This window comes from Aspergillus brunneoviolaceus (genome assembly GCF_003184695.1).
Source record: "Aspergillus brunneoviolaceus CBS 621.78 unplaced genomic scaffold BO95scaffold_20, whole genome shotgun sequence".
Classification (NCBI taxonomy): Eukaryota; Fungi; Ascomycota; class Eurotiomycetes; order Eurotiales; family Aspergillaceae; genus Aspergillus; species Aspergillus brunneoviolaceus.
Window position 1 is genome coordinate 95,636 of NW_020290750.1, and position 27,666 is coordinate 123,301.

The 27,666-nt window shown below is 55.5% G+C and overlaps 15 protein-coding genes and 1 non-coding gene across 16 annotated transcripts; 7 read left to right on the forward strand and 9 right to left on the reverse strand.

Moving 5' to 3' along the window:
* Nucleotides 1–250: 250 nt before the first annotated feature.
* On the forward strand, nt 251–1,778 carry BO95DRAFT_492729 (MmgE/PrpD family protein; the record flags this gene model as incomplete). Its single annotated transcript, XM_025590728.1, has 2 exons — nt 251–510; nt 564–1,778. Exons 1-2 carry the CDS (start codon nt 271–273, stop codon nt 1,776–1,778), a joined length of 1,455 nt encoding a protein of 484 aa, XP_025444044.1. The 5' UTR covers nt 251–270.
* A 493-nt stretch (nt 1,779–2,271) lies between these two features.
* On the forward strand, nt 2,272–2,913 carry BO95DRAFT_461903 (uncharacterized protein; the record flags this gene model as incomplete). The annotated part of the gene is made up of 2 exons (XM_025588866.1): nt 2,272–2,534; nt 2,580–2,913. 2 exons carry the CDS (start codon nt 2,272–2,274, stop codon nt 2,911–2,913), a joined length of 597 nt encoding a protein of 198 aa, XP_025444045.1.
* A 1,216-nt stretch (nt 2,914–4,129) lies between these two features.
* Nucleotides 4,130–5,351, reverse strand: BO95DRAFT_441063 (alpha/beta fold hydrolase). Its single transcript, XM_025586103.1, has one exon. The coding sequence runs from the start codon at nt 5,136–5,138 to the stop codon at nt 4,269–4,271; it is 870 nt and encodes a 289-aa protein (XP_025444046.1). The 5' UTR covers nt 5,139–5,351; the 3' UTR covers nt 4,130–4,268.
* A 789-nt stretch (nt 5,352–6,140) lies between these two features.
* On the forward strand, nt 6,141–7,570 carry BO95DRAFT_492738 (uncharacterized protein; the record flags this gene model as incomplete). Its single annotated transcript, XM_025590729.1, has 4 exons — nt 6,141–6,622; nt 6,683–7,309; nt 7,340–7,455; nt 7,503–7,570. The coding sequence occupies 4 exons, from the start codon at nt 6,141–6,143 to the stop codon at nt 7,568–7,570; spliced, it is 1,293 nt and encodes a 430-aa protein (XP_025444047.1).
* A 311-nt stretch (nt 7,571–7,881) lies between these two features.
* Nucleotides 7,882–9,241, forward strand: BO95DRAFT_409805 (alkene reductase). The gene is made up of 2 exons (XM_025584153.1): nt 7,882–8,935; nt 8,996–9,241. Exons 1-2 carry the CDS (start codon nt 7,915–7,917, stop codon nt 9,154–9,156), a joined length of 1,182 nt encoding a protein of 393 aa, XP_025444048.1. The 5' UTR covers nt 7,882–7,914; the 3' UTR covers nt 9,157–9,241.
* Nucleotides 9,242–9,339: 98 nt separating this feature from the next.
* On the forward strand, nt 9,340–10,263 carry BO95DRAFT_480747 (aromatic alcohol reductase; the record flags this gene model as incomplete). The annotated part of the gene is made up of 1 exon (XM_025590156.1): nt 9,340–10,263. One exon carries the CDS (start codon nt 9,340–9,342, stop codon nt 10,261–10,263), a length of 924 nt encoding a protein of 307 aa, XP_025444049.1.
* Nucleotides 10,264–10,678: 415 nt separating this feature from the next.
* On the reverse strand, nt 10,679–11,970 carry BO95DRAFT_480748 (glycoside hydrolase family 43 protein; the record flags this gene model as incomplete). Its single annotated transcript, XM_025590157.1, has 3 exons — nt 11,530–11,970; nt 11,343–11,460; nt 10,679–11,284 (listed from the first exon to the last, which is right to left on the reverse strand). The coding sequence occupies exons 1-3, from the start codon at nt 11,810–11,812 to the stop codon at nt 10,681–10,683; spliced, it is 1,005 nt and encodes a 334-aa protein (XP_025444050.1). The 5' UTR covers nt 11,813–11,970.
* A 265-nt stretch (nt 11,971–12,235) lies between these two features.
* BO95DRAFT_492747 (PP2C family serine/threonine-protein phosphatase) lies at nt 12,236–13,776 on the reverse strand. Its single transcript, XM_025590730.1, is given in 2 exon segments — nt 12,236–12,520; nt 12,533–13,776. The coding sequence occupies 1 exon segment, from the start codon at nt 13,690–13,692 to the stop codon at nt 12,682–12,684; it is 1,011 nt and encodes a 336-aa protein (XP_025444051.1). The 5' UTR covers nt 13,693–13,776; the 3' UTR covers nt 12,236–12,520; nt 12,533–12,681.
* Nucleotides 13,777–13,828: 52 nt separating this feature from the next.
* BO95DRAFT_492757 (Clavaminate synthase-like protein) lies at nt 13,829–15,369 on the reverse strand (the record flags this gene model as incomplete). The annotated part of the gene is made up of 6 exons (XM_025590731.1): nt 13,829–14,202; nt 14,265–14,692; nt 14,749–14,872; nt 14,923–15,091; nt 15,156–15,257; nt 15,315–15,369. The coding sequence occupies 6 exons, from the start codon at nt 15,367–15,369 to the stop codon at nt 13,959–13,961; spliced, it is 1,122 nt and encodes a 373-aa protein (XP_025444052.1). The 3' UTR covers nt 13,829–13,958.
* Nucleotides 15,370–15,918: 549 nt separating this feature from the next.
* Nucleotides 15,919–17,729, forward strand: BO95DRAFT_492760 (MFS general substrate transporter; the record flags this gene model as incomplete). Its single annotated transcript, XM_025590732.1, has 9 exons — nt 15,919–16,019; nt 16,075–16,124; nt 16,175–16,192; nt 16,245–16,395; nt 16,445–16,596; nt 16,645–17,020; nt 17,081–17,323; nt 17,387–17,495; nt 17,556–17,729. The coding sequence occupies 9 exons, from the start codon at nt 15,919–15,921 to the stop codon at nt 17,727–17,729; spliced, it is 1,374 nt and encodes a 457-aa protein (XP_025444053.1).
* An 850-nt stretch (nt 17,730–18,579) lies between these two features.
* Nucleotides 18,580–18,962, reverse strand: BO95DRAFT_461912 (uncharacterized protein; the record flags this gene model as incomplete). The annotated part of the gene is made up of 2 exons (XM_025588867.1): nt 18,580–18,802; nt 18,892–18,962. 2 exons carry the CDS (start codon nt 18,960–18,962, stop codon nt 18,580–18,582), a joined length of 294 nt encoding a protein of 97 aa, XP_025444054.1.
* A 749-nt stretch (nt 18,963–19,711) lies between these two features.
* On the forward strand, nt 19,712–20,643 carry BO95DRAFT_441066 (uncharacterized protein). Its single transcript, XM_025586104.1, has 2 exons — nt 19,712–20,181; nt 20,295–20,643. The coding sequence occupies exons 1-2, from the start codon at nt 19,816–19,818 to the stop codon at nt 20,466–20,468; spliced, it is 540 nt and encodes a 179-aa protein (XP_025444055.1). The 5' UTR covers nt 19,712–19,815; the 3' UTR covers nt 20,469–20,643.
* A 94-nt stretch (nt 20,644–20,737) lies between these two features.
* BO95DRAFT_480749 (SDR family NAD(P)-dependent oxidoreductase) lies at nt 20,738–21,976 on the reverse strand. Its single transcript, XM_025590158.1, has 3 exons — nt 21,967–21,976; nt 21,118–21,898; nt 20,738–21,040 (listed from the first exon to the last, which is right to left on the reverse strand). The coding sequence occupies exons 2-3, from the start codon at nt 21,699–21,701 to the stop codon at nt 20,785–20,787; spliced, it is 840 nt and encodes a 279-aa protein (XP_025444056.1). The 5' UTR covers nt 21,702–21,898; nt 21,967–21,976; the 3' UTR covers nt 20,738–20,784.
* Nucleotides 21,977–22,546: 570 nt separating this feature from the next.
* On the reverse strand, nt 22,547–24,053 carry BO95DRAFT_492772 (FAD-binding oxidoreductase; the record flags this gene model as incomplete). The annotated part of the gene is made up of 3 exons (XM_025590733.1): nt 22,547–23,370; nt 23,442–23,565; nt 23,625–24,053. The coding sequence occupies 3 exons, from the start codon at nt 24,051–24,053 to the stop codon at nt 22,547–22,549; spliced, it is 1,377 nt and encodes a 458-aa protein (XP_025444057.1).
* A 2,532-nt stretch (nt 24,054–26,585) lies between these two features.
* BO95DRAFT_t98 lies at nt 26,586–26,657 on the reverse strand. Its single transcript has one exon. It is a non-coding gene; the product is annotated as a tRNA-Ala (tRNA).
* A 270-nt stretch (nt 26,658–26,927) lies between these two features.
* Nucleotides 26,928–27,525, reverse strand: BO95DRAFT_441067 (uncharacterized protein). Its single transcript, XM_025586105.1, has one exon. The coding sequence runs from the start codon at nt 27,471–27,473 to the stop codon at nt 26,988–26,990; it is 486 nt and encodes a 161-aa protein (XP_025444058.1). The 5' UTR covers nt 27,474–27,525; the 3' UTR covers nt 26,928–26,987.
* Nucleotides 27,526–27,666: the final 141 nt, after the last annotated feature.

Sequence of the window (27,666 nt, forward strand, 5' to 3'; positions counted from 1 at the left end):
TGTGAAGCATAAGTGGATTGGTGCATCTTGCCGAATCATACTTGATTGTCTTTTTCGGTCCTCGGAGATATGCATCAAACTGCATTGCATGATCGGCCGGGGGTAAGAAGTGATGCCGGTAGCGGGCCGGTACAGGCATCATGCAGGCCGGGGCCGGGAGATGTGCGCACTCTCCAGTACGGACGCTCAATCTATATAGCATCATCAATCCCCCTCTTAAGATAACCTCAAGATCAAGATCGAAGGATATCAACATATCAGCATACCAGCATGACCACCTCCAAATCTGCCCCTCAAGAGCAACCGGTCACCGCAGAGCTCTGCGACTGGGTCACATCCCTTCAAGCCTCTGATATCCCCACCCATGTGCTCCAACGCGCAAAGCATCTCATCCTCGACGGCATAGCCTGCGGATTAGTAGGCGCGCACGTTCCGTGGTCGGAGAAGTGCATCGATGCCATCGACGACTACGAGCCTGCCGGCTACTGCAGTGTGCTGGACTCCAACAAGGTCTGACCCTTGTCCACAGCTTCCACCGAGTATCGAACACTCATGCACACCAGAAATACGGACCCCTGGCCGCCGCCATCCTCAACGGGGCATTCATCCAAGCCGTCGAGCTAGACGACTACCACAGCGCCGCCCCGCTCCACTCAGCCAGCGTCATCCTCCCAGCCCTCTTCGCCGCAGCCGAGGTCCAATCGCACGGTAGCCAAAAGCAGCCCCGACGAGTCGTCTCGGGCCTCGAACTCCTCACCGCAGCAATCGTGGGCTTCGAAACCGGGCCCCGCGCCGGCGCCGCCATGTACGGGGCCGAGCTCCTCTCACGCGGCTGGCACTCGGGCCCGATCTTCGGCTGCCCCGCCGCCGCCGTCGCCGCCGCGAAACTCCTTAACATCGACAGCGCAGCCACCGAGTCAGCCATTGGCATCGCATGCACGCAGGCTGGTGGGCTGATGGCAGCCCAGTACGAGGGGATGATCAAGCGGGTGCAGCATGCGTTCGCGGCGCGCAACGGGCTGTTCGGGGCGCTGCTGGCGCGCAACGGCTACCTGGGCATCCGGAAGGTGTTCGAGCGGCCCTACGGCGGGTTTCTGGCCATGTTCAGCCAGGGCAACGGGCGCGAGCCGCCCTACCAGCCTGAAGAGGTGATCGCGGGGCTGGGGCGGGTCTGGCAGACCACCCACATCCGGGTGAAGTTGCATGCCTGTGTTGGGGGTTGTCACGGGCAGGTCGAGGCGTTGGAGCGGCTGCAGGAGACGTACCCGGATCGGTTCGCCCTGGAGAATTTGCAGCAAATTCAGAGTATGCGGGTAGCGCTGTCGGAGCCGGTCTTCGCGCATGATGGCTGGGTGCCCGCTGAGCGGCCGCTCACGGCCACAGGGGCCCAGATGAACGCGGCGTACATCGGGGCGGCGCAGCTGGTGTACGGACAGGTGCTGCTGGAGCAGTTCGACGCGGCGGCGTTGGACGATGATCGCGTCTGGGAGTTGATTCGCAAAACGACTTGCGTCCGTGACGAGGAGTTTGACCGGCCTAACCATCTCTGCGGAGCAAGGGTGGTTGTGGAATTCGCGGACGGGGTGACGGTGGAGGAGACCGTGGTCATGCCCCGTGGATTTGACCCGCCGATCACTGACGAGGAGATTCGCGAGAAATGGCGCAGGCTGGCGCGGACTGTGGGCGATAACGCTCGCATGCAACGGCTGGAGGAGGCTGTGCTTTCGTTGGAGGACTTGGAGGATGTCTCTGACCTCTTCGCCCTGATTCGGGGATGATGCAGCGTGCAAGAAATTTCACTGTGTCTGTTTCTTGTTATTTTTCTTTCGGTTGTGCTTTTTGCTTTTGTGTATAATGAACAGAAACGAAGGTTCCTAGATTGAGTGTCCTTGTAGCGCTCTATATATAGTTCTGGGAATATGAATAAAGTGCCAGCGCCGATCTATTGCCTATTGGAAATGCCAATGCTGCAGCCATGCAGACAGCCAGGTCTCAGCCCAGCCGCCCATTGTTTGAATATCTGTCCCTTCCCGGGGTGGCATCTTCTAATGTCAACTCCTCCTACCGTGCTATTTTCCTACCATTCCGCAAGACATGCAGCTCGAGCACGAACATCTAATAGCCCAAGCCGACGACGCAAGGCCTGGGTCATCGTGTCAGGCCCACTCAAGACAGTCTGACGAAAAGATGCAGCCCATTCCCACCCTCATCCAACCGAGCACGACTCAACATTGTTTACTCTCAAATGACCCTTACATCAATCTCCCAGTCATGGGCATTGGCCTGACTGGGGTCATTCATGAACTAGGGCAAGAGCGGGTGGTCAAGAAGGCTAAGCGCCATCACCCGGGGCCGACCCGCGACCCCGAGGATACCGAATACCTCAACGAGATCAACCGGGAGACCTTGAAGAATGAGATTGACGTCTTCGAACGCCTGGGCCGTCACCAAGGCATAATCCCATGCTACCGAACCTCCCAGTATGGCATCGAGCTGGCCCGAGCGCAAGGGGATCTCGAGTCCCATCTCAACGAGTATCCTGAGCGGGAGGATGCCTTGAAGCTAAGGTGAATTGCAAGCTTGATCGAGTCTTTCGCATATATACACTTCTGCAAAGTCTTCGTGGATGACGTTGGTCTCCGCAATATCTTGGTTCTGAACGAGGAGCTCAAAGTAGCCGACTTTGGACAGTCATTCCTGTTACCCCGCGACGCTGATATGGGTTCGATCACGGAAAATGATCTGAATGCCAAGATCGAGATCCTCCATCTGGGCTGGGTTATCTACTCCATCGCAGCCTGGCAGGCTCATAAATACTATTTCTTCAATCCCGAGAACCCAGACCTATGTTGGCCTGCCTCCTTTCCAGATGTTGAGGGTGTGCTATGTGGACCGATCATTGCGAAGTATTAGCAGGGAACGTATTCAAGTATAGACCAGCTGAAAGACAAGGCTCACTTCTTGCTCGCGGGTCATTGAATGCTCTGACCCCTCAATATCCGGACAGGATCCTCTCATTGTTAAACGCAGCCATTATGTTTCGTCCATGACTTTGATCGAGATATCGGCAGTAGTATCGCCCAAATATCTCTTGTCGCAGCTCTTCGGATTAAACCGCCACTGTAGATTGGGCTAGAGTCACACTGGAGCGTGCCAACCGGGCTCGAATCTTGAGCATGATGCAGCCGGCAGCGCGTGCTATTTTGATAGGGCTACCTACTCAATCGACCTCACCTTTCATACACCATTTGCTTCATTACTCTAAATGCTCCCGGATTATAGATGTTCTTCTATGGATATATCAGAATCACCTCGTATTATGCTAAACAGTCATATACCTTGGATGTCATGTGATATGATGTCATACCACGTGAAGCATCACCACCATTGCAGCATAACACGAATGGTGTCTGCTCGCGGTAACTGATTCGTGGTCTTGCTGTTGTATGTGAGTCATAGACCTGAGCTTATTAGGTTTAGCTATTTCAACGGCCATCAACCCGTTTCATGTTGATTCTATCTGACCTTGGACTTCATCTACATCACATCCAACTTAAAACCTCTCAGCGAACTATATAGTGAAGAGTTCTTAACAATGAACCTACTATTGATCAGTAATCTATTCATATATGCATTGCTACCTAGTTCCTACGGATACCCAGAAATGGTGACAAAATTCCAAATCGCTCAGTGCGGTGGTTACTGCACCTGGAAGCATCCCTGGTGCCCCGCCGGCTGTTATTGCGACGAGGCCCTCAATATATGCAAACCCAAGATCTACGAGTCAATCAACGACCTCTGATGAGTTGCTCATCATCTATCATGGTATCTGAGTACAGCTTGCAGCAAGTAAAGTCCTCACAAATGATACTGGTGGTGGCATACCACTCATCCATGTCAATCAAGCCTTGTACCTTCCAAGTCGGTCATCATATCAGACACATGTTCTACTTAAATTGCGGTGTTCATGTTCGTATGCTAGAATATTGTCGCCTCTTTAACACACGTACGAGTCAGTATTACCCATAGCCTCCAGTCCCTTCTGGGCTATACTTTCGAATCGATCCCTCCGAAAATATCATCTATATAGTATGAGGTTGCATTAGGGCTCCGATGTAATAGATATTTTCGACGAATTACGCAAAACCAACACTTAGGCTGTTCAGCCATGATGCAGCATAAACAATGCAAGAGTGCCGTCCACACAAGCGCGTCCCCATCGACCCCACCAGTGGCAGGAGGCTACAATCCAGATCATTCACCTAATATTAGATCCCCTTCCTTGCCAAAAAGTCAAGGATCAACCCCCCGATTTCCGCCGTCTCCGTCTCCACCGCAAAGTGGCCCGCATCCAACAGATGCACCTCCGCCTCGGGCAAGTCGGCCTTGAACGCCTCGGCTCCCGCCGGCACAAAGATCTGATCATGCTTGCCCCAGACCGCCAGCAGGGGCACCTGCGACGCGCGGAAGTACCGGTGGAACTCCGGGTACAGCGGGAGATTTGTGCGGTAGTCATAGAACAGATCCAGCTGGATGTCCGCGTTGCCCGGACGCTGGAGCAGGGCATAGTCCAGCGAGTAGGACTCGGGCGCCACGACGCGGTCCGCGGCCGTCCCCTCCTCGTACTGCCACTTGGTGGCGGCGAGACTCAGCAGGCCTGCCGCGAGTTTTCCTCGGACGGCCGCATCGTTGTCGCTGGTCCAGAGCGCCCGGATCTGGTCCCAGAAGGCGCCCAGCCCGGCCTCGTAGGCGTTGCCGTTCTGCGTGATGATGGCCTGGATGGCGGCCGGCTGTTGCAGCGCCAAGCGCAGACCGACGGGGGCGCCGTAGTCGAAGATGTAGATGGAGTACTGGCGGATGGCGAGGCGGTCGAGAAACTCCGCGATGACGGTGGCAAGCGCGTCAAAGGTGTACGCAAACCCCTCGGGGACCTCAGTGAAGCCGAAGCCCGGTAGATCGGGCGCGATGACCCGGTATTTTGCGGCCAGGATTGGGATGAGGTTGCGGTACTGGTGCGAGGATGAGGGGAAGCCGTGCAGGAGGAGGATGACCGGGGCTGACGCTGCTCCTGCTTCGCGGTAGAAGACATGGGCTTTGGAGGTGGGGAGCTCGAGTTTCTTCAGCTGAGTGCTCGCCATGGCTCAGAAACTATGATAGATAGGATGGAAATAACAGAAAGTGCAGGTTGTGAATTGATCAAGGCACATGAGGTGGGGTCAATCTGACACCATATACCCCGCCATCTTGGGCGAGCCGAACACGCTCTAGAACCTTGAGCTCGGGGAGAACTGGATGACGACTTATTTGTCAGCATACTAGTCACTCTCTTTGTCACTGGCCTCGTATCTGAGATCACCAAGTGTTTTCGACTGCAAAGACGTCTCCTGCCTGTCAGCTCATTCATGCTTAGGGCTTCTTGGCAGATTTTCTAGCGGCGGGAGCTTCACCCAATCAGCAGGCGGGAGATATTACCTTTTCCGGCTAATGATCTTATCGTCAACGGTTTATCCAAACCCCTTGTACGGTCACAAACTCATCTGCCAACAGATCGAGTGGTGTAGACTACGACCAACATCCACAGAGAGACAAATGTCAGAGCAACATGGCCTCTGATGGGAGAGCAACCTACCCGTACACTTTCGTACACGGCCCGACGATACGAGGAACCACAAGCAACGCCTCGCTGATTCGCTCGCAGCTGATGCGTCGCCGACATTGTGAGAGAGCAAAGAAGGTAAACAGCAGTCTTCATGCCCAATGTATTACGCCGGGTTTGCTCGTCTGCCTATGCACCGAGGAAGTGCTTGCAGATGGTCTAGAGATTGCGCGAGCCAGGACGCCTACTGATCAGGCTTGCACGTCTCGACATCCACGAGCTCTTCAACCAAGGCCTCTTTTTGACACAGGCCTTAATGCCACAATATGTCTCAAATGCGCTGGTGTCAGGTCTGGTCACGGGAGACTCCCTGCTACCACCAAACCCTGGGAGTTCCGCAACAGCCAGATCGATCCCTTCCTCGCGGATCGTTACCAGAAAACCCCTCATTTCAATCTCCTTCTCCACCACTGTAGGTCATACTTTCATAGCAAGGACGTGGCAGCCCGCTAACCCTGCATGAGGCATCCATGTGCTGTGGCCAATGGCCCGCCCCTGCGAATTTGCCGAGCGCAGTTTGCAGGCCTACCTGCACCCCACCAGAAGCCCGATGGTCGTGCAATCGATGCTGTACTCGGCCTCCCTCCACTTCAACGCCCTCCCAATGATACGGGGCGCCACCAAGCAGGTCTCGTTGGACACGGCAGAGCAACTCCGACTCAAAGGATCCGTCATGGTCCGTATCCGGGAGAAGCTGTCGACCGTCACTCAACACAACATCAGTTGCGACTGGGTCGACGACATCCTGCTGAGCATCTTGTACCTCGCCGCCAATGAGAACCTCGACCATGTCGAGCCACCGGACACGACCCCATTTGTCCCGCCCTTTCGCAGCCTGCAGCTCATGGAATTCTACGGCAGCTGCGAGTTCCACCCGCTCCACTGGCAGACTGTCCAGCATATCGTTCTCGAGCGGGGAGGTCTCGAGACGGTAAAGCTGTACGGACTGGCCTGGCTGATTTCTATGTTCGTTTCTCATCCCGTCTCCCCCTTGAACCCATGCTAATAAATGAGACCATTTTCCAGATCGGGCCTGATCATCGCGATAAACACACATCGCAAACCCGTCTTCCCACTTATATCCCCTGAGGGGAAACCCTGCTTACACCGCGCTCCCCTGCAAGCCCTCTCCATCCGCACGCCACCGCGTCATTCCACGCTCCGCAACCATGGCTTCCAGCAGCTTGCCCTGCTGTCCCCACCAGTCAAGGGCAACATCATTCGCGTTTTTTTGGACTTAAACGAGATCACCCACGCCCTGCATATTCTCAGTAGCGAGACCTGCGGCGCCACCCTGCTGACACAGATAGGCGATACGCGGGCCAGCGTCCTGCATCGGCTGTGCAGTCTGCCTGATCACAGGGACCGGGCCAGCGCCATCCTGCATAAGAGACCGGGATGTACGGCGGAGGACCAGGGACGATCGATTGCCGTGTATCTTATGTGTCGGAGTACAGCCCTCCTCTATGGCGCCAGCGTGGTCCTGCCTCTTCCGAAAATGTCACGGTTACGGGCTACGCTGACGAAGGAGATACAGGAGGATATGGTTCGGCTGCAGGGACGCGAGATAGCAAACCATAGATGGGAGATATTTCTGTGGTGTTGCATGGTGGCGGGGATCTGTGCGGATGCTACTCCGTCGATCAGGGATTGGTTTGTAGCTAGGATGAGGGAGTATTGTAGTGTGCTTGGGATTGACTCTTGGGATGGCCTTCTACAAGTTCTGCAGTCGTTCGCCTGGCTGGACGGTGCATCAGAGGAGGCTGGGAGGGCGATTTGGGCGGAAATGGCTACATCTAGTAGTGAATTACTATAAAATGTTAAGGAAATTGACGAAGATATTTAGGATTAATAATGAGTCGTCAGCCATGCGGAGGACATTTGATAAACAGTAGCCCCAAGCCATTTTTCTGATACGACCACCGCCCACCGGACCCTATCATGTAGGGCTTACAAATCCAATTGGCACCGGCCTGCAACGATACGGCGAATTATGAATGCGAAGAAACGATATCTATGATCACACGGCGCCCTTTGAGCGACATTGCATGCGACATAGATATTAGTTTATCTGGCCTGTATAACCGGATTGATAAGAAGCAGGAAACGAGCCACTACCACGCCATCGTGGTGCCGGGAATATTACGCACGGTATTTAAAGCCCTGACCACCCCATCCCGCCATCCCCATCCCAGACTCCCCTAGTGGCAAACCCCCCACCAACACCCAAACCCAAATCCCAACCACAACACCTCAAGATGGGCTCCTGCAGCCCCTCCCCCTTGCAAGCCCCCTTCACCAGCCCCGCCCTCACCCTCACCCACCGCGTCGTCCTCGCCCCAATGACCCGCATGCGCGCCTCCAACACAACAGGCCTCATCAACCCCACGGCAGCAACCTACTACGCCGAGCGCACCAGCCAGCCCGGCGCGCTCCTCATCTCCGAGGGCGTAACCATCCACCCGCGGGGCAAGGGCTTCCCACGCACCCCGGGGCTCTGGACAGACGCGCACGCCCGGGCCTGGCAACCCATCACGGCGGCCGTGCACGCGCGCGGGGGGACCTTCTTCGCGCAGCTCTGGCACGTGGGCCGCGTCTCCGTGCCGCGTCTCTCCCACGGCCAGCCGCCGCTGAGTTCCACGACCGCCCATCTACCGGGGTACCATGTCTCGTTCGGGGCGGGGCCCGACGAAGCTGAGCGCGAGCCATACGTTCCCTCCCATGCGATGACGATCCCCGAGATCCATGAGGTGGTGGCGCAGTTTGCTGCGGCGGCGCGGCGCGCGATCGAGGTCGCGGGGTTCGACGGGGTCGAGATCCACGCGGCGAACGGGTATTTGCTTGATTGCTTTGTGCACGATAATATCAACACGCGAGGGGATGAGTATGGTGGGCCGGCGGTAAGCAATCGGCTGCGGTTCCCCTTGGCGGTGGTGGATGCGGTGGTGGATGCGGTGGGGGCGCGGCGCACGGCGGTCCGGCTGGCGCCATTCCATGTGCTCCAGGGCACCGGGGATGGGGATCGGGTGGCTACGTTTGGGGCGTTTGCGGCCGCGCTGGAGGCGAGGGGGTTGGCGTATGTGCATTTCGTAGAGCCGCGGTATGACTTGGGGAGTTCGGAGGGGGCGTTCGCGGGGTGTATTGCACGGGAAAAGAGGGTGGATGGGGGAGAGGAGAGGTCGATTTGGCCGTTTCGGAGGATTCTGCAGACTACGCCGGTTATTGGGGCTGGTGGGTATGATGCTGTCTCTGCTGCGCAGGCTATAGAGGAAGGTGAGTGTGGCCCAGTTGGCGTGGATGAGTTAGGGTTCCGCTTGGCTGACGCGGCAGTGACTGCAGGTCGTATCGACCTCGCGGCCTTCGGGCGGTATTTCACGTCTAATCCGGATCTGCCGGAGCGGCTGTTTAGGGGACTGCCCTTGACCAAGTACCATCGACCTACCTTCTACACTTCCGGAGAGGAGGGATATCTTGGGTGGCCGCAGTGGAGTGAGAAGTAAGTAGCTTAGCAGGAGGCGAGGCGGCGAAGTGCCGTAGGAAAGTCGCCGATGCTTGCCAGTTGACCAACCCTGAACTAGAACTGACATTTGATTATAAATCCACAACAAGCACATATAAGCCAGTAACTTCTCCACTTTGGTTTTACCAACATAGTTCCTCAGTCAAGTCACTACACAGCCATCATGTCCCCCACCCCCAAGAACATCCTAGTCATCGGCGCCGGGGAGCTAGGCATGCAAGTCCTCCGCTCGCTCGCCACGCACCTCAACCGCGGCGCCACGCAACTCACCGTCCTCCTCCGCCCCTCGCGCATCGCTTCCCCCAACGACGAACTCACCACCACCCTGCACACTCTCAACATCGACTCTCTCCCCAGCGACATCGCCACAGACCCAGAGTCTCACCTGACGCAGCTCTTCCGAAACTACGACACCATCATCAGCTGCACGGGTTTCGCCGCCGGACCCGGCGTGCAGCTCAAGCTCGCGCGCGCCGTCCTCGCCGCGCAGGTCCCGCGCTACATTCCATGGCAGTTTGGGGTAAACTACGACGTGATCGGCCGGGGATCGGCGCAGGAGCTGTTCAACGAGCAGCTGGACGTGCGGGTGTTGCTCCGCTCGCAGACTGCGACGCAATGGGTGATCGTGTCGACGGGTATGTTCACGAGCTTTCTCTTTGATACGGGGTTTGGGGTGGTGGATGCCCGTGCGGGGGTTGTGCGGGCGCTGGGGACTTGGGAGAACCGGGTGACGGTTACGGCCGTGGAGGATATTGGGAGGATTACGGCGGAGGTGGTGCTCGGGGGGTCTTGGGGAGGGGTGGTTGGGAATCAGGTGCTGAAGGTGGCGGGGGATACCTTGAGTTACGGGGAGTTAGCGGGGCTGGTGGAGAGGGTTACTGGCAGGGAATTCAAGCGGGAGGTGAGGACAGTGGATGCTGCGCGAGCGGATTTGAAGAAGGAGCCTGGCAATGGGTTGTTCAAGTACCAGGTTGTGTTTGGGGAGGGGAGGGGCGTCGCGTGGGATTTGCAGGAGACGTGGAATTATCAGGTGGGGTTGCGGGCGTTGACGGCGGAGGAGTGGGCGAGGAAGTATTGGGTAGAGTAGGGGCTTCTGCTGGTGGGTTAATTTCTATTTTGCTGACTGTATGTACAATGGCTTCTTGATAGCTATCAAATATCAAAGACTGGAAAGTGTTCCTTATTAGGATGTATTCTCATTCAACCTGACGGCATATAGTAGTGCAGCCAGGAAGACAGATATCTTCAGCCTCATCTAAACATTCCTGTTTAATCGCTGATGAGAATAGCTTGAACATGCAGGAAATCATCACCACCATCATCATCATCATCCTTCAAACCTGAACCCCTCCATCTTGGCACTTGGCAGTCAACCTCCTCGCCAAGTCCTCAGCAACGGAACCCTAACCCCAACCGGCAAAATCCCGACGGGACGCCGTCGATCAGCCCATTTTCTCCGTCTTCGTCCCCATCCCCACCCCCATCCCCGCAACAACCCTCGACTCTACACTCCATACTGTGCAACAAGAGCATCATACTGCCCCTTGGTCACCAGCACCACATTCCCATGCTTCAACCCCGACGGAAACCCCGTGCGATCCGAGGCCACCCACTCCGCCGCGGCAACATCCGTACTCTCGAACGGCACATACTCGACATAATTATCCAGCAGCAAATGGAACTTGTCGGCGTCCTGAATATCCGGAAACGCCGCGGGGCCCTCATACACCACTCCATCCTGGATATACCCCTCCGCGCGGGTCCACTCGCCGAACAGGCCCCCCGTGGTGGTCTCCTGGTAGACGTGGAGGACGTTCTCATCCTTGAGGAACCGCACGTAGTGGCCGGGTGCATCCCCGAGGGCCAGGAACTCCTGGTCGATGAGGGGGATGTTCTCGCTGTCCAGGGCGAGGTAGTCGGCCGGCGGGGCGAAGGTCACGAAGTCGGTGGTAGTGGTGTAGCGGATGCGGTCGAGGGTGGCCGTGCCGGTGTGGTTGGTGTCGGTGGGGTCGTAGAGACGCGACGACCAGAAGAGGTAGTATTGGCTTTCGGTCGTGTTCCAAACCACTGAAGGGGCCCAGGCCATGCCGGCGGTTGCGTCTTCGATGCTGGATGGTGCATGTTAGAGCAGGCTTGAGGGGATGGGGGGATGTACTGGATGCATACATTGCCAAGGAAGGCTCAGACCAGTCGATCAGATCCTCCGATCGCCACACAGTCAGGCCTCGACTGCCCCGGCGCGTGGCCTCGTCCCAGGAGAATCCGTCTGCGTTGATATTCAGATCTACATCCGTTAGTCACGGTTGTTTCGTGGTGGTGCACCTTCCTGAGATGTGGGGACGGGGATACGCACCAGTGGCGATGACAAAATACTCTGACTTCTCCTGGTTGGCCGTGAGGAACACATCCCTGACGGCCTTGGTCCCGACAGTCGATTCTAGCACCGGAATGCCGCCATTGAGGGCCGTGAATGCCAGGGGATCGTCGGCAGTGGACAGGTACCAGAAGACCCGCGGGTCGGCGTCCGTGAATGTGGAAAGCAGGTAGCCGTAGTATGAATCGTCCTGACGTGGTAGGACAGCGCCTGTGGCGGTAGCCACAAGGGCTGTAGCCGAGAGAAGGGAGGAGATGTGCATTGCTGAGGTAGGTGATTTTGATTATGGCCTGTGACAGGGCTTGAGACGGGAAACCGGCCTTATTTATGCAGTTCGTTCGTCGACTCCAGCATTTCCCCACAGACCCAGAGGGACTTGCCAAGAACACTACAATCAAGGTAGCCAGCGGAGAATTCATGGAATGGTTACGCAGGATTTCTCCACCGGAGTTGGGACTGAAGCTTGGCGATCGAACCTCCGAGGCCGACCTCTCCGGGTCTAAGAGGTACTGTAATTGATCAACATCCAGTTGCATATAACACAAGCTTGCAAGGTGGCATACTACTCATATCTTCTTTGAATCTAGCCGGCTGAGGATAAGCTACATGGCCTGGATTTCCGTCCAAGCATTCTGAATCCTCGCTGATTGCGATAGCAATTCCACAGTCGAAGTCATCTTTTGTCTCTATTCTTCATAACCCCGAAAAACACCACCTGCACAGTAATATCATCACGCAGAGTCCGGGAGAACGGAGGGTCAAAGGACAATCTCCCTTTTAACAACTCGAGATCGCTGCCACCAAGGCAATTACGCACCAGGTGCACCGCCACATTGTCATCCTGCACGGTCGTTCGGCCCTCCACAAACTTCCAGTTGACGCCTTCCCAGAAATGACCAAAATCGAAGGGTTCGTCGGAGGCTGCGGGGGATGTGGCGCTGCCCTTCCCAGTCTCCGCGCCTCCAGACAGCTATTTCCCGACCAGTTCGACCGCCTGCTGACTGGAGAGCATATTCCACAGACCATCCGTAGCCATGATCAGGAACGAAGGCTGTTTCGGATCAATGCTGACGGTGGTAACGACCGGCTGGGCAGTCACATAGGGCGGGGTGCGAATGTCGTAGCGGGGGGTCAGCGGTGCGGGGCCGTAAAATCATTGGCGAATTTCCTGCTGGAACTCCACGGGCCATTTCCACCGACAATCCCAAACGCCCGGGAGGCCATTAGTCCCAGTACGCGTCCACCTTGAACAATGTCTTCCTCGCCCGGGTGCTCGCTATAAATTCGGGCAATCTCTTCTTCATTGCTCCCAGTCTGATCAATGGACAGAGGAATTGTTTCCCACCTCCCGTCGGGCTGCTGTCGTCCAAGCACGGCGCGTGAGTCACCAGTACATACCACGTGTAATACACTGGTGTCCGGATCGAAGATCGATAGTAATGCACAGGAGCCAGCAAAGGCCGGGAGAAGGTCGCGGACCCTCTGGTGTAGAGGCTCATTACTCTGCGACGCCTCCAAGGCGGTCTTGAAAATGGCATCATCGAGATCCACGAATGCATTGCTGATGGCGCATGGGACCGTATATTCGCCTGCGACCGACTGGTTTACGTCCGGAATAGGCGTCACCTGGCTAAGGCTGTGACGCACAGAGGGAACGAGCTGATTCTTGAGGAGTTCTGCCGTCTGCCAGCCGGCATGACCGTCGAAAACTGCCCACGCCATCCAGGGTTTTTTGTCGCTGTGCCACGAGGAAGAAAACTTGGCATAGGTTAGCCGGTCCTCGCAGGGGCTGTTAGATGCGAGCTGGGCGCCATCATGACGGTCGATGCCAGGAACATCTCGCACTGAAAAGGAGTATGAGTCTTTGGATAGAATGCGTGTAACTTCATCGTGGGAGAAAGAAGGCTGGGCGAATAGATTCTGAGCAGGTGCTTCATCAGGCAGGGGCACACCATCTCTGTTGGCTGAGGAAGACCACCACCAATACAGGCCCGACGTGGCGGCAAGACCAGTAGCTGTCAGGTACCTCAGCTGGGTTGCTGGGGAGCGTTTCGCGTAATGAAACTTCTTGGTCTGTTGTCGAAAGACCGGATTTCTAGCCGCTCGACCCAGACTGGATCGAATCCCACACTGGCGCAACATCGTAGCAAAGAAACAAGACCATGCAGAGGAGAGAATGCATCAAGGTGTGTTGAGATTGGGTTGTTTCCACCCAGTCTCTCGCAGGAGGAAAGGTGAATCAAGGTGAACTGCAACTCACCGCTTAAGGTACGTGTGAGGCAAGTGCAACCTGTGAATGTAAGGGTGAAAACTGGAAATCACAACCAAATTCTAAACACAACTTAGCTGGGATGACTGTCACGTGCAGCGTGCAGGTGAATGTAGATCCGGTATTCTATTGGAAATTGCTAATTATAAATCTTGGCTTCCAGCCCAGGCAGAATCTCCAGGTCCTTCTCCCCATATGTGAACTTCCCATCATCCGAGACCTTCACATCCCGATTGCGGCGCTGCTGCTGCGTCTGCCGCACCTTGACCCACTGCTCCGTCGTCAGATGCTGCCCCAACTCTGTGAACACATTCTGGGTGAGTCCGAGCCGGTTCAGCAGCGGGCTGTTCGTGATCGGATCCAGTACCACATGGTTGTTGGGCCTATATCCTCCACATTAGCCCTTCATTGCGGAGAGTATGACGGATGAAAAGTGCAAACCCACCGTGCGAAGTACAAAACCCCCAACCGATCCACATGCGCCTGATCCGGCGGCGGAGCATGTACCCGGTGAATGCTCGACTTGATCAACCCACCCGTGAGCGCTGTCAATGCATCGCACGTGTTGATGGTGATTGTCCCGTCCTGCGGACGCACCCACTTCCACTCCCCTTCCGAGTTGAGAATTTGGAGCGCCGCCACGGGCTGGCGGAATAGGAGGGTCACGGTGCCAAGGTCCGTGTGGCCGGGGGTGTAGATGCTGGCCACTTGGGAGTTCTCCTCCTTGCTGCGCGCAGCGTAGTGCATGTAGCGGAGGTGGTCTTCCCCTTTGACGTCGTACTGGTGGTCGCGGACAAGTTGGTCTTCATCGGGGAGCTCGAGCAGGATCGCGAAAAGGCGGAGGAGTTTGACGACGACTTCGCTGTGGCATTTCTGGACATTCACTTAGTGACTTGTGTAATCACTGCGGGAGGGAGAGTGCAGTCTACCCGGCTGAATGCTTCGATCTCTGCAATATTGTCTTCCAGCACAGGTGGTTGCTGGCGCTTGTGGTATCCGTCGAACTTAGGGATGTTGTAGACTTGAATATTATCCCGAATGCCGTTACCGAGACTGGGGAATGTCAACCAGGTTTATGAGTTGAATCAGATGGGAGAGCTTACACGCGGTGGCCAGCAGGCCTGTAGCCGTTGTACTCGCCACTCGCGAGATCGGCGCTGTTGTGGTACTTGAGCTTCTCTTCCAATGGAAGAGCGTAGAACTCGCGGCCAAGTGCGAATTGGCGGTCGATCTCATCTTGACTGATGTTGAAGTTCTTCACGTAGAAGAAGCCTTGAGGGCGGGATTAGGGCTGAAGATGTTCGTTACGGTGGTTGCGAGGGGTACGAATACTCACCCACATGTCGCACGGCATGGTCCAGCTGCTTGACAAGCTCTTCCTTACCTCCCGGCTGGTCGTATTGACTCAGGTCGAGAGTCACGAGCTCAGCCCAAGGGACTACTTCGTCAGTAATCTCGCATTGCATAGAAACCTTGATTGGAGGGTGCTACATACGTTTCTCCTTCGTCACGGGGACGTGGTCGTATCTGTCAATCAATCTGGCTGGCATTCTCGAGATTCTCTCTCCACAAAGATTGATGGTATTTTTGTTTTCCAACAATATTGACCGGGTGAAAGCAAGTCCATTTAAATTGTAGCAGTAAATCATGGACATGATTTCATTGCTGATGCATCAACTCAACCCCGCACGGCACTCGTTCCGTTGAGTGAATTGCCAACCCGCACTGCAAAGCACGCCATTCTTATCGAGGATCTCAACTCGCTCCAACCACTCAAACGCCCCATACTTGACTCATGTTAGAGATAACAACTGATTGAGTTTCTGCTGGACCAGGGTTGTGGCACGCCATCCCGCACCAAGATGTTGCGGTCATGGCCCCTCCCTGGCCCCTGTCCCTGTCACATTCGCCGCACGCATCTATGGCGAGAAGATGTGGAGTCATGGCAAATATCTCAACAACAATTCGTCGTCTCAGTTGCCTCATTGGTGTCACCACTGACTGGAGTATAAATTCCCGGATCAATCGGCAGATGTGTCGAAGTCGGAGGCCGGCCACGAAAAGATCATCCCAGTTGACACAGGCAAGGACTCGTCACGATGTCCGACAAGGCCGCAGCTCGTGCCAAATTGGGGCCCTGGGGGCTTTGCAAGGAGATCTTCAACTGGTATCCGTCGAACTACCCGGCAAATGAGCGCAAGTGAGTCTAGTGATCCTCATGATTTTTGAGAATCAACCAAGGTCTAATGTTATAGGTTGCTGTTCAAGCTGGATTTGTCAATCCTCATATTTGCCTGTCTTTGCTGTAAGACCACCCGCTCTTTACTTTTGAACAGTGTGCTAAATGTTCTCTAGTCTTCGTCAAATATCTGGGTAAGATGAGCACTTCCAGCCAATCCGCCCGCGGACTAACGAACCCCCCCAGATCAAACGAATATCAGCAATGCATATGTTAGCGGGTTGAAGGAAGACTTCCAACTCAATGGCAACCAACTCAACTACTTCAACACATGCTATATCACTGCATATGTGGTCTTTCAAGTTCCGGGCCTGCTGTTAATGTCGCGTCCGAAATTGTAAGATTGCGTTCCTTCAAGACAGCGTTTCCATCGTTAACCAGATTAGGGCACGGTGGCTTCTTCCCACGCTCGAGGTTTTGTGGGGAGTATGCACCTTTGCGCAGAGCCGAGTCACGAATGTCCACCAGCTTTATGCCCTTCGAGTTCTCGTGGGCATGTTTGAAGCGCCAGTGTTCGCAGGAACGCATTTCATCCTCGGTCGGTAATTCTCCCTCCTATCCTCCGCCTACACTAACTCTCTTCAAGGCTCATGGTACTCCGGCCCCGAGCTCTTCAAGCGAGCCGGCACATGGTTCATCTGTAATGCCTTGGGCACCATGGTGAGCGGATACCTGCAAGCGGCCGCCTACACGAACCTGTCCGGGGTCGGCGGCATGCCAGGCTGGCGCTGGCTGTTCATCATCGACGGGATCTTCACCATCCCCGTGGCAATCCTGGGCTTCTTCATCTTTCCCGGGGTGCCCGATTCCCCGCGGACTGTTTTCCTGACCGAGGATGACATCGCCCTGGCCAAGGACCGAGCGCGCAGGGCCAACATTCGCCGCCCTGGGAAGATGAGCCTTGATGTTTTCAAGCGGACGCTGAAGCGGTGGCATATCTGGATTTTCATTTTCATCTACGCGTGAGTCATTCGATTCCTTTGGCTTACGATCCGCCGGGCTTGACGCTGATACTCTCTCAGATGCATGATCATTTCCTCCTATCCAGTCTCCTACATGAACCTCTGGCTGCAGGCCGAGGGCTACTCGGTGCCGCAGGTGAACAAGCTCCCGACCGTGACCTACGCCATCAACATCGTCGCCTCGTGGCTGGGAACGACGCTGGCCGCGATCTACCCCACCTGGGCGCTCTACACCTTCTCCTCAGCGTGCTGCCTGTTTTCCTCCTTGTGCATGATTATCTGGGACATCCCGCGCGGGCTAAAGTGCGTAGCCCTACCCCCTTGTCTGGGTCTCTGTCTCCAAGCCCCTAACCTGAATTCGTCCAGATTCGTCGCCTGGTACCTCTTCGGTACAGCCGGATGCTTGAGCCCCATTCTCTATTCGACTGTCAACACGATCGTGAAGGACGACTCGGAGGAGCGCGCCCTCATCATGGTCTGCTCCCCTACCCTACCCGCACCCTCCCCATCAACTCCATAGCTGACTTAGATCCAGGGCTCAATGATGACCTTCGGCTACTCGTTCCAGATCTGGGTGCCCCTGCTCCTTTTTCCGACTGCAGGCCCCGACGGCGCTCCCCGCTGGCGCAAGGGGTGGCCGGCCTCCTTTGCGTTTTTCTTTCTGCTCTGGGCCGCTTTCATCTCGGTCCTCGTGATACATCGATTGTAAGAGACGCAGGACCGCAAGACAGCGTGAATGATGCTGATGTAATGATGACAGGGAGCAAAAGCGCAAACCGAGGTACGCCGAGTCGGAGGAGAGTTCGAACGAGGATCGGGAGACGATTGTGGTGGAGTTTGATACAGGGGGGAAGAATAGCAGCTGAATGAGGAAGCAATTGTTTGGTGTCTGGGTGTGTGTCGGAGCTGAGCTGCATGCATGTTTGATTTATGTAAGATGATCTAGCTATCGCGTATCCAAGTCTTCTGAGTATAGAATGGGGCAACGCGCAGCAAAGGTCGAACTTGAACGCCTGAGAACTTCAACTGGTTGGCAGATGATAGCTGCTTTCTCGATGGGAGTGTCTATGGAAAAGAGGAAGAGCCGGGCCAAGGGAGACTAAAACATCCTCATGAAGGCTCACCACATATGAAGACCTTAAACAGCAATGCATATAATCTTTCAATCTTGTCTTTCTTGTCGCGACATCGATAGGTAGTTGTTGTGATCTGCATCACAAAGGTGGAGAATGGGGTTGGTTGGAAGGTGGAGAGAAGGTGAAGAGGCCGGCAAACAGGACATGATATATCCTCGAAGGCTATTGTCAGCTCATGATGTTTTGAAGAATAAAAAGACAGTATTTATAGTTGGCTGGATCAGGTCATAGAGTGGTAAGGACAAGAATACCAGAAAAGAAAAACAACAGGTGAAGAGAAGAAACTGAAGATGTAGAGACTTAAAGGAAAAAAGAATAAGGAGGAACACAGTTATGATTCTTTGCATTATGATTTAACATGTAGCACAATCTCACGGCGTGCGAAGTGCCCTCATCCAGAACCGACCCATAAGTTGAGATCAATCAATTGGTTCTGTACTCGTCTTCTGCTCTCAACGTGATTGCAAGCAGAAGCTTTCCCGGCTCACGTACGTGAGAGGCATCTAATGTATTCCACGGACCATATTGGTGCATCTTGACAAATGATGTATCGTCTTTCGGCGGGGTTGATGAGACGTCGGTGCCCTTCAAATACGCTAGATAGTGGTCGTTGTACTCGGCCACGGTCACAGATCTCGTGTCGATCCTACGCGATATGGACCCTTCTGGGTTTCATGTTGTCAGAGACGGCGAAAGGTTTGAGCGAGAGAATATACGGAGCTTCAGAGAGCTTACTCCTGGTGACGCCTCTGGGCGGGCTCGTCATCACTCAAAATCCAAGCGATCATTTGAACACTCTCCTGCATCTGAATAGTCACCAGTTTGTGACATCAGTGAACCGGCTTTACTTCAATGCTGACACATGGCTTCCCACGGCGATCGTGCAAGTATCCGTTTGTTTGTGCTTCGAATTGGGCCTCGCGAAAGTTGGCGGTAAATGCTCGACGATGTAGGGTCCAGTTTGAGGTAAGTTTGGTGTGAATAGTGAGAGCATTCAGGAAGAAAATCAGGGCGGTATTCACAATCTGTTCATCTTTTGTTGGGGGGGGTACAAGACGTTGATCAACTCGGATGGGACCGGGGAGTATAGCTGATAAGGACTGGGCTCTTCTTCACTGGAACTGAGGTCGGCCTCTTTCGATAGTTCAAACGGCTTTTCGTTGCCGGTTCTCCTTGTAGGCGAACTCAACATGCTTTTGGAGTGTAGAAGAAATGAAATATGAGTAGATGCTGAGTGAATGCTGACTATTATTCTTCAAACATGCTTTGACTTGGCAACTACTGGTTGATACCCAATTAGATTTAAGGATTGACCACCTTAGTGAAAGCCTTGTATCATCCTAGACAACTTGAAGCCTCTCGATACTCAGCGCTATAACTATCTTAGTAGTTCAAAAGCGGGTTTGACATCCGCGCGGGGCTGGGCGCTTATTAATTGCGGTCTAACCACTTGGGGGATCCCCCCCCATAGTCGGCCCCGGGCGGCGTCGCCGGGCCAACCTTGAGCCCGCGGCAGCTTGCCAGCCTTGAGGACCACTACCACCACCACTTCCGACGGTCCATCCATCCATTACAATCACAGCCTTGCAATTAATTGTTTTAATTTATCACAGATTATCACAGATTATCACACGCTATAAAACCTATAGAATAGACGCTATGGTGCGACCCTGTTCCAGCTCATCATTAGACTGGAGGGCTGGCCATGGTGGTCGGGAGAGTGAGTCTCCCCTTGACTCTGACTGCGCGCCTTTCAATGGTTTCAACCCTTCGCACCAACATGGGCATCCAGTCCTGGCGATCACAGGACTTACAAGCACGTGTACCAATTCGACCAACCCGAGTTCGGTGCTTTCCAGTCGAATGGACATCCGCGGATCGAACTTCCCACACAGCAAAGCGGCGATCTATAACAACATGGAGGGGGACCATCACAGATTGCTTCGTGGAGAGCTTCTGATCCTTCTTCGGGTGATGCTGGGTCGGTTGAGGAAACGGCCTCTTCTGGAATATATGATTGCACCGGTACCACACACTAACTCTCTCTCTCCCTCTCTCTCTCTCTCTCTCCCTCCTTCTCTATCATCCTCCCTCGTTACAGCACAGGGACAAATGACTGATCAGGCATTGCCATACAGGTCTTCATGGTGTCCTTCATGGGCAAACGTGCTCGTGCCATTGAAGCGTACTACGATGGGCAGCTCCTGATTCTGAGGCGCACGGCCTTTTACAGTTTTCCGGCACAGATTTCTCCTACTTTCAAGGAGCTGGGAGAGTGGTACTACGGCAATCCAACGGGTAATACCCTCTAGGAGCGGTTTCTTCTTTCTTTTTCTTCCTTTTCTTGGTTTTTGGTAGTGATGGCGTCGTGAGAATCTGGTGTCAATGGATTTCTTCTCGGGGAATTTGGGGTTGGATGGAACTTTCGCAATGCGGCGCAGGCGCCTGCATATTTTCCATGGTTCGACCTAGCTCTATCAAAGCGACCTAATAATTCTTTGACATTCATATTTCTTCTGTCGTCGCTATGTCTCTCCGTGCTTGTCTCCCCCCAAGTGACAAGTACATGAATCATCCCCACCTTGAATAGCCCCACCAGTAACTTCGAAAGCACTCTGCAACCCCCAATCAATCCACAAACAATCCCCCCGAAGCCACCAAATGCACCCCATTGATCCACCGTGACCGCTCCTCGCACAGAAACCCCACCGCCCAGGCAATCTCCTCCGGCTGCGCCATCCTCGGCCCCACAGGCGTCTGGTCGATGATCGGCTGTAGAATCTTCATCTGCTCCTCGCCCGCCGCAGCGAACCCCTCCGTCCTCGTCGGCCCGGGGCTGACGGCGTTGACCGTACAGCCATACTTAGGGGGGAGCTCCTTTGCCCTGCAACGTTCATTAGCCCAATCAACCCCCCTCTCCCCACGACAACCTTTCTCGGAGACAAGGCGAGTAAAACCTACCAACACCTCGTAAAAGAATCCACCATCCCCTTGGTGCCGGCATAGATGGTCTGATTTGGCGGCGGCGCCCGCGCACTGAGACTGCAGATATTGACGATCCGCCCTTCGCCTCTCGTCAGATGCGCCAGGCTCGCCTGCGTGAGGAGAAAGGTCCCCCGTCCGTTGAGGTTCACCAGCGCGTCCCAGTCGTCGAGGGTCTGCTCCTCCAGCGGCTTGTTGACCGCCACTGCGACGCTGTTCACCACGATGTCCAGCCGGCCCCATTTGGCCATGGTGGCGGAGACCAGTTGGCCCGGACCGGAGGCGGTGGACATGTCGGCTTCGACGGCGATGGCGGGCGACGGCAATGAGGCGATCACACTGTCGGCCTGAGGTTTCAGGCTGGGGAAGGGGTAGTTGATGACCACGCTGGCGCCCCGCGCGGAGAGCTCGCGGGCGATGGCGGCGCCGATCCCGGAGGAGGAGCCGCTGATGATGGCGACTTTGTCTTTGAGGGTCTGCGGGGTGGTGGTCATTGTGGTTCTGGATGGGGGTTGTTGGCTTAGTTGGTCGCTGAGCTGGGCAAGGCGAGTCGGGGGGGCCATTTTTGATAGTCGGTGTGGAATGGTCAGCTTGATGAAGGAATGTCTCTGTCAGGAGTGACCAAGCTATACCATAAGGGATGTGTGGATGTGGACATTTTCTAGCAGGGTGACGACTGCGGATCCCGCATGGTAGGGCTTGCTTGTCGGATGTCTTGCCACACCAGCCGGCGGACATGTCAACCTGTGCTTCCGAATGTCTCCACAACCCGATCAGCTCAATTCATTCTTCCTCATTTTTTGTCCTGATGTCTGAGGTGCTACTTACTCCCGAGGAGGTGGGCTCTCCGGGAAGAGACTGGGAGATTGCTTTCCCAGTCGATCGAGCGATCGATTCCTAGCAAGCTTGGCCGGCTAGTGCCGGAAAATTAGTTCTCCGGTATATCTTTCTGCCTAAATAGGTGGCTAAGACCCGCATTCAAGCTGTGTGCTATAATATCTGGGTCCACGCTTTGCAGGGAGAGACATCGGCTTGAGAGCGTTCGTGATAACAAGTGATTTCCTCTGCTGGGATTGTGCTTCAGTCATCTCAAATATACTATCTATGTCATCAATAAAGACGAAGAAGGAGCGGAATGTGGGGGTGCTCGTTCAGACGGTGCCTCAATACATCACCAACTGCCTGTTAATCCTGCCAAGGCTAAAACCTGGGGAAGATGCCGCTTAGTCATAGCATCTTATGATCCAATTGAGCCATCGGCGCTACGGCCATGATCTTATCCCACTAGCGCTGCTGCTAAGATTTTAGCTCTGCCCAAGCATTCCAAACATTGTAGGGAGTAGTATTCGGAATCCGGTTCACGATTTATTCATCTATCCAGGAAACAACAGTGTAGAACCAAGGCATCCTACAACTTAACCTCACTCTCAATGACCAACCCTCGTACCCCCGACGCATCCCCCTTATCGAGATACCCACAAATCCGCCCCTCGGGATCAAATCGCCGTCTCAACCCCATCAACCTGCGCGCATTGTCATCTGCCCAGAATTTCGTCTTCCTCGCCTGGAAATCCGAGTCCCCCAGGTACGCCCCCACCGCATGTGGCGCCACCTTCTGCATGACATCGGCCACCCACCCCTGACAGCGCGCATCATCTCGCGCCTCCTCCCACACCGTATACAGCGCGAAGTAGTGATCGCTCTGCATACTCAACGCCATATCCGGCAGCTTGCGCCGACTACAGGGGTACATGGCGTACCAGAGGGCGAAGGCCTTGCGGTGGGGGAGGGTGGTGAACGCCTCCTCCAGCACGGCGGAGACATCCGCCTCGTTCCGGATGTACGCGTTCTCGGCGCAGTACCGGTGGCCCTCCGGATTGGCTTTGGCTTGGTTCTCGTACTGCTTCTCCAGACTGTCGGCCTCGCAGAACCATTCGACGATGGCCCCGGCGGGGCGAGAGTCGTGCAGCGGGCGGAGGGCGGCTTCCGCGGCCGCGGGATCGGGCTTCATCGTCACGAAGAGGACGAACAGGCACAGCTCGTCCATTCCCTCGGGGTACTGCGCGACGACGGCGATCTCGGTGTCTTCATCGGAGGCCGGGGTGGCCTGCAGAACCCAGCTGAAGGCTTCATGGTACAGACGGATCGGGTAGATGTAGCCGGACGAGCGGAAGCCGTCGCGCGGGTAGGGGATGAGTTCGAGGTGGTACTTTGAGACGACCCCGGGAAAGCCTATGAGGTGATTTTGTTAGGAGATCGGATTGGGGGGGGGAGAAGTGTTGGAATGTGCGTCCGTCGCGTACCCGGACCGGCACCGCGGGCAGCCCAATACAGCTCCCGGTTCTGGGTGGCGTTGCAATGTAGAACATCGCCCTGTGCGGTGACCACATCGACAGCCTGGACGCGCTCGCACGCCCAGCCCCAATTCTAGTAGTCAGTGTCAGTCGGAATGTGGCAATCCAGCTACTAGTGAAAGGAGCTCGTACCCGACAGTTCCACCCCATCCCGCCCTGGAGCAGAAATCCCCCCAGCCCAACATCCGGACAATGACCCCCAGGAAACATCAGATTGTGCTCCTTGATGAGGACGCCATTCAGCTCCCGTCCCGTCATGCTGGGTGTGGCTCTCGCCGTGCGAGTGGTGGGATCGACGTCCAGCTGCTTGTAATTGCCGAGATCGAGGAGAATCGAATTGTCACGCACGCTCCAGGCGGCCCACGAATGGCCCCCGGAGCGCACGGCAAGCCGACAGTTCTTTGCTTTGGCAAGCTTGACGGCTGCGATGATGTCTTCCTGGCAGGTGGCTTTGACAACGGCCAGGGGGAAGCGGTCGGGACGTCGGTGGTTGAAGACTCGGCCCACGCGGGCCTCCTCGTATTCGGCGGGGGGCGCGGAGTCGCGCCAGACTATCTGCATCGTGTCGGAGGTAACAATTGATAATGGATTCAGGAAGAGGAAGAGATAGAAGGTGTGAAGTTAATTCAGCTGTTGGAAAATAATTGGGGCTGGAGCCGACTAATTATATGCAGACTAGCTGCGGCCGACAGACAGTCGGCAAATGGCTTAGGGCTCGGGCTCAGGCTTTGTTTGTGGCGGCAGCAATCGGGGACTGGCTGTGGACCACTTGCCTTACTTTGCCCCTTACCCTTTACCCCGCTCTTTCAACCTGAGACTCGTAGGCATCTACTCCGTACCATACTCTACATTTCGCAGATCTGGGGAAGACGACCCTCGTTCCCGAGTGTGGGGGAAAAGGAGATCCAAGGTCGTTGACGCTGTGATTTCCTTCGACTGCTGTACTGTAGGACACTCAACCCCTTTGCGCCGGGTGCCCACCGCCACAGTGAATCTGAATAGGGCTGGGACCGGTGTATGCTGGAGTGACCATGACAGTCACCACCTCTTCACTTGCCGTGCCTCTCTTATCTAAAGGACGTTTCCTGCACATCGTTGCTTTTGTCTATATAAGGCAGGACCAGCTCCTCTTCCCGAGCACAGCTGTCCAGGCCTCCCCCCTTAGCCGCCCAGCATGGACTCGAAGCCCACCGAAACCCACCATGAGACCGTCCCAAAGGACACCTTAGGGACTCTACGTCTCCGCCATCATGAGACAAACGAGATCCTCTTGGTCCCTACACCTTCGGGGGATCCTAATGACCCACTCAACTGGTAGCCCTATCCCCTTATCGTCCTGTCTCCAGGCAGTCTTCCTTCAGGTCGTACTAATCCCAATGTGCACCCAGGTCCTCTGCGTTCCGATATTATATCGCCATCCTCGTCTGCCTGGCTGTCTTCTTCTGCAATTTTCTGTCTGCAGGTCCGACTGTGGCTATCGTGGAGATCACCGTGGACTTCCTGGGACCCCAGGGCCCCGATTTCAGCGCCCATATCTCCAAGGTGGCCTACTTCTTCAGCACCACCGCTCTCTGTCAGGGGATTGGGATGCTCTTCTGGATGCCGTTCATCGTCAAGTACGGTCGCCGGCCCATCTATGTCATTTCCTTTGTCTTGTACGTTGTTACTGGGTTCTGGACCGGGTTTGCGAAGACGTACGGGGTCGAGCTGGCCGGGCGGATCGTCATGGGGTTTGCAGCCGGGGCCGGGGAGTGTCTGGGCCCGCTGACGATTGCCGATATCTTCTTCCTACATGAGCGAGGCACGGTAATGGCCCTGTATACTGCCGCTCTCTCCATGGGGGTGGCCGGCGGGATCATCATTGATGGGCTCATCACCATCACCCTGAGCTGGCGGTACATCTACTACGTGGCGACCGCGTTGATTGGAGGCGTCACTCTGCTGGTTATCTTCACCTTCCCCGAGACCACCTTTGACCGCCAAAAGGCCTTGCTAGCGGAGCAATCCAACCCCCCAACCCCCCACACCCTGGAATCCGCTACCCCCAACCCTACTACCCGCCAGAAGAAACAGCCCTACCTCCGCTCCCTCCGCCTCTTCACAGGCACCTACACCACCGAGTCCCTCCTGCAGATCTTCCTCCGCCCCATCGCCCTCATCGTCCTCCCGCCAGTGCTCTGGACCTCGCTCGTCTTCGCCGTGACCATCGGCTTCCTCGTCGCCATCACCTCCAACTTCGCGACCGCCTACGCCGCGGCCTACGACTTCACGACCTGGCAGATCGGCCTCTGCTTTGTATCCGGGATGGTCGGCTCGGCCATCGGCATCGCCTTCGGCGGCCACCTGTCCGACTGGACGGCCGACTGGTTCACGCGCCGCAACGGGGGCATCCGCCATCCGGAGATGCGCCTCCCCTCGGTCGTCATCGGCGGGGCGTGCGCCCCCGTGGCCTTGATCCTGTACGGGGTGGGCATCAACGACCGGCTGCATTGGATGGTGCCGACGCTGGGACTGGGGTTGTTGAACTTCGCGATCGTGCAGGCCACCAACGCCACGATGGTGTACGTGATTGACAGTTATCGACCGGCGGTGGGGGAGGTCACTGTCTCGATACTGGCATTCAAGGGTATGTCTCGCTTTCTGTTTTGTGTTTGGCTCAGGTTTTGAGCGAACGTGTTGGGTCTGGGTGTTTTGGGCATTTTGCGAGGACAAAGTCAACCTGACATGACTGATAGCGGCGTTCGGGTTCCTCCTCTCCTTTTACACGAATCCCTGGATCGATCAGAGTGGGTATTCCCTGGCGTTCGGCGAGATGGCGATCATCGCCGGGGTGGTGGTGGTGTTCTTCGTGCCGTTCTATTTCTGGGGCCGACCGTTGCGGCATCGGACGTGGCAGTGGCGGGTGATGCAGAAGTATGCCCATTGGAGTGAGGATCGGGAGGTGGGCGAGTAGTCTGGCTGCTCTCAGCAAACAAGGTTCATGTTGGAGTGTGTGATGTGGAAAGGAGCAGATCTGCAGGGCTGCTCATATTTTGATTGTATTGTGTTCCTGACGGCTTGACAGCGGGAGTATCCGGGAGAATAGCAAAAAGTTGGAGCTGCGGGGAATCGAACCCCGGACCTCTCCCATGCTAAGGGAATATTATACCACTAAACCACAGCCCCTGTTGATGTGAGAGGGGTGGTTTTTTGCTTCTATGACCTTGTATTATGTGAGTCAGCATAAATCAAATCAATTTAGTGAGCAACCTTTTGACAACACAATCAACACATATGTCTCCCCTAGCGTCTTGTCAGATCATGACTCTACAAATGTGTTCCAAGACTATCTTTATCTTCCCTTGTATCTCAGTCTGTAACTTGCGTCGTCTTTCACTAGCAATGTACAGGTCAATGTGAATTTAGACCCGCTATATATATTCCGCTGCATAATAACCAACTCCCTGTCACCCGTCACAATCTATCCTCATTCTCCCCCCCTCCAAGCAAACGTACTCATATACCACCCAAACCCTGAATACTGAACCGTCCAGCAGCCCGATTCCGCATCGCCCACCCCCTCGCCTCCTCCTCAATATTTTTCACCCCCTGCACACCTCCCACAGGCAGAAAAAGATACCCCTCCTCATCCAACGCAACCAGCGCCTCTTTCACCCAGACGCGACGCGTCATCGCCTCTCGGAAATTGGTGGAATACCCCGCCGAAACCTGGGCGAGCCGCTCCGCGACCGCAGCATGCAACACGGGCTCTATCTCGCCTAGCTCCAGCGCCACCAGAAGCCGGCCGCCGTGCGTGATATCCTCTGTGGTTTGGGAGTCGAATGTCCAGAGGTCCGAGCCCGGGGCGTTGATGAGGTGGAAGGTCTGGCCGTGCGGAGGGGAGGTGGTGAGGTAGAGGGTCCAGTGGAAGGTGGAGGGGGAGCCGCGGTCGAGGAGGTGGAGGGAGAGGGTGTTGGGTTTGTGGGGCGGGGGGAGGGCCATGATCTTGGTTTCAGCCGATCAGACGGAGTATGTGAGCTTGGATGTGTGATTGTTGTTGGATGATAGGAATAAGGGAAGGTTAGAGTTGGGAGTGGAGGGTCGATCTTATCTTATCTTGCGGGGTGTAAGCTACATAAGCGCACTGTCTTGGTGGAATGCAGGCTTATCGAACAAACTAATGTATGTGGCAGCG

Bases quoted from the DNA above. Each gene is read 5' to 3' on its own strand.
- BO95DRAFT_480749 (XM_025590158.1), bottom strand. From the start codon at position 21,701: ATGGCCCCCCCGACTCGCCTTGCCCAGCTCAGCGACCAACTAAGCCAA. The intron at 21,041-21,117 runs GTAGGTTTTACT...TGAACGTTGCAG, and splicing joins GATTCTTTTACGAGGTGTTG to GGCAAAGGAGCTCCCCCCTA.
- BO95DRAFT_441063 (XM_025586103.1), bottom strand. From the start codon at position 5,138: ATGGCGAGCACTCAGCTGAAGAAACTCGAGCTCCCCACCTCCAAAGCC.
- BO95DRAFT_492747 (XM_025590730.1), bottom strand. From the start codon at position 13,692: ATGTTGCGCCAGTGTGGGATTCGATCCAGTCTGGGTCGAGCGGCTAGA.
- BO95DRAFT_441066 (XM_025586104.1), top strand. From the start codon at position 19,816: ATGGTGCGACCCTGTTCCAGCTCATCATTAGACTGGAGGGCTGGCCAT. The intron at 20,182-20,294 runs GTACCACACACT...ATTGCCATACAG, and splicing joins TGGAATATATGATTGCACCG to GTCTTCATGGTGTCCTTCAT.
- BO95DRAFT_409805 (XM_025584153.1), top strand. From the start codon at position 7,915: ATGGGCTCCTGCAGCCCCTCCCCCTTGCAAGCCCCCTTCACCAGCCCC. The intron at 8,936-8,995 runs GTGGCCCAGTTG...CAGTGACTGCAG, and splicing joins GGCTATAGAGGAAGGTGAGT to GTCGTATCGACCTCGCGGCC.
- BO95DRAFT_441067 (XM_025586105.1), bottom strand. From the start codon at position 27,473: ATGGCCCTCCCCCCGCCCCACAAACCCAACACCCTCTCCCTCCACCTC.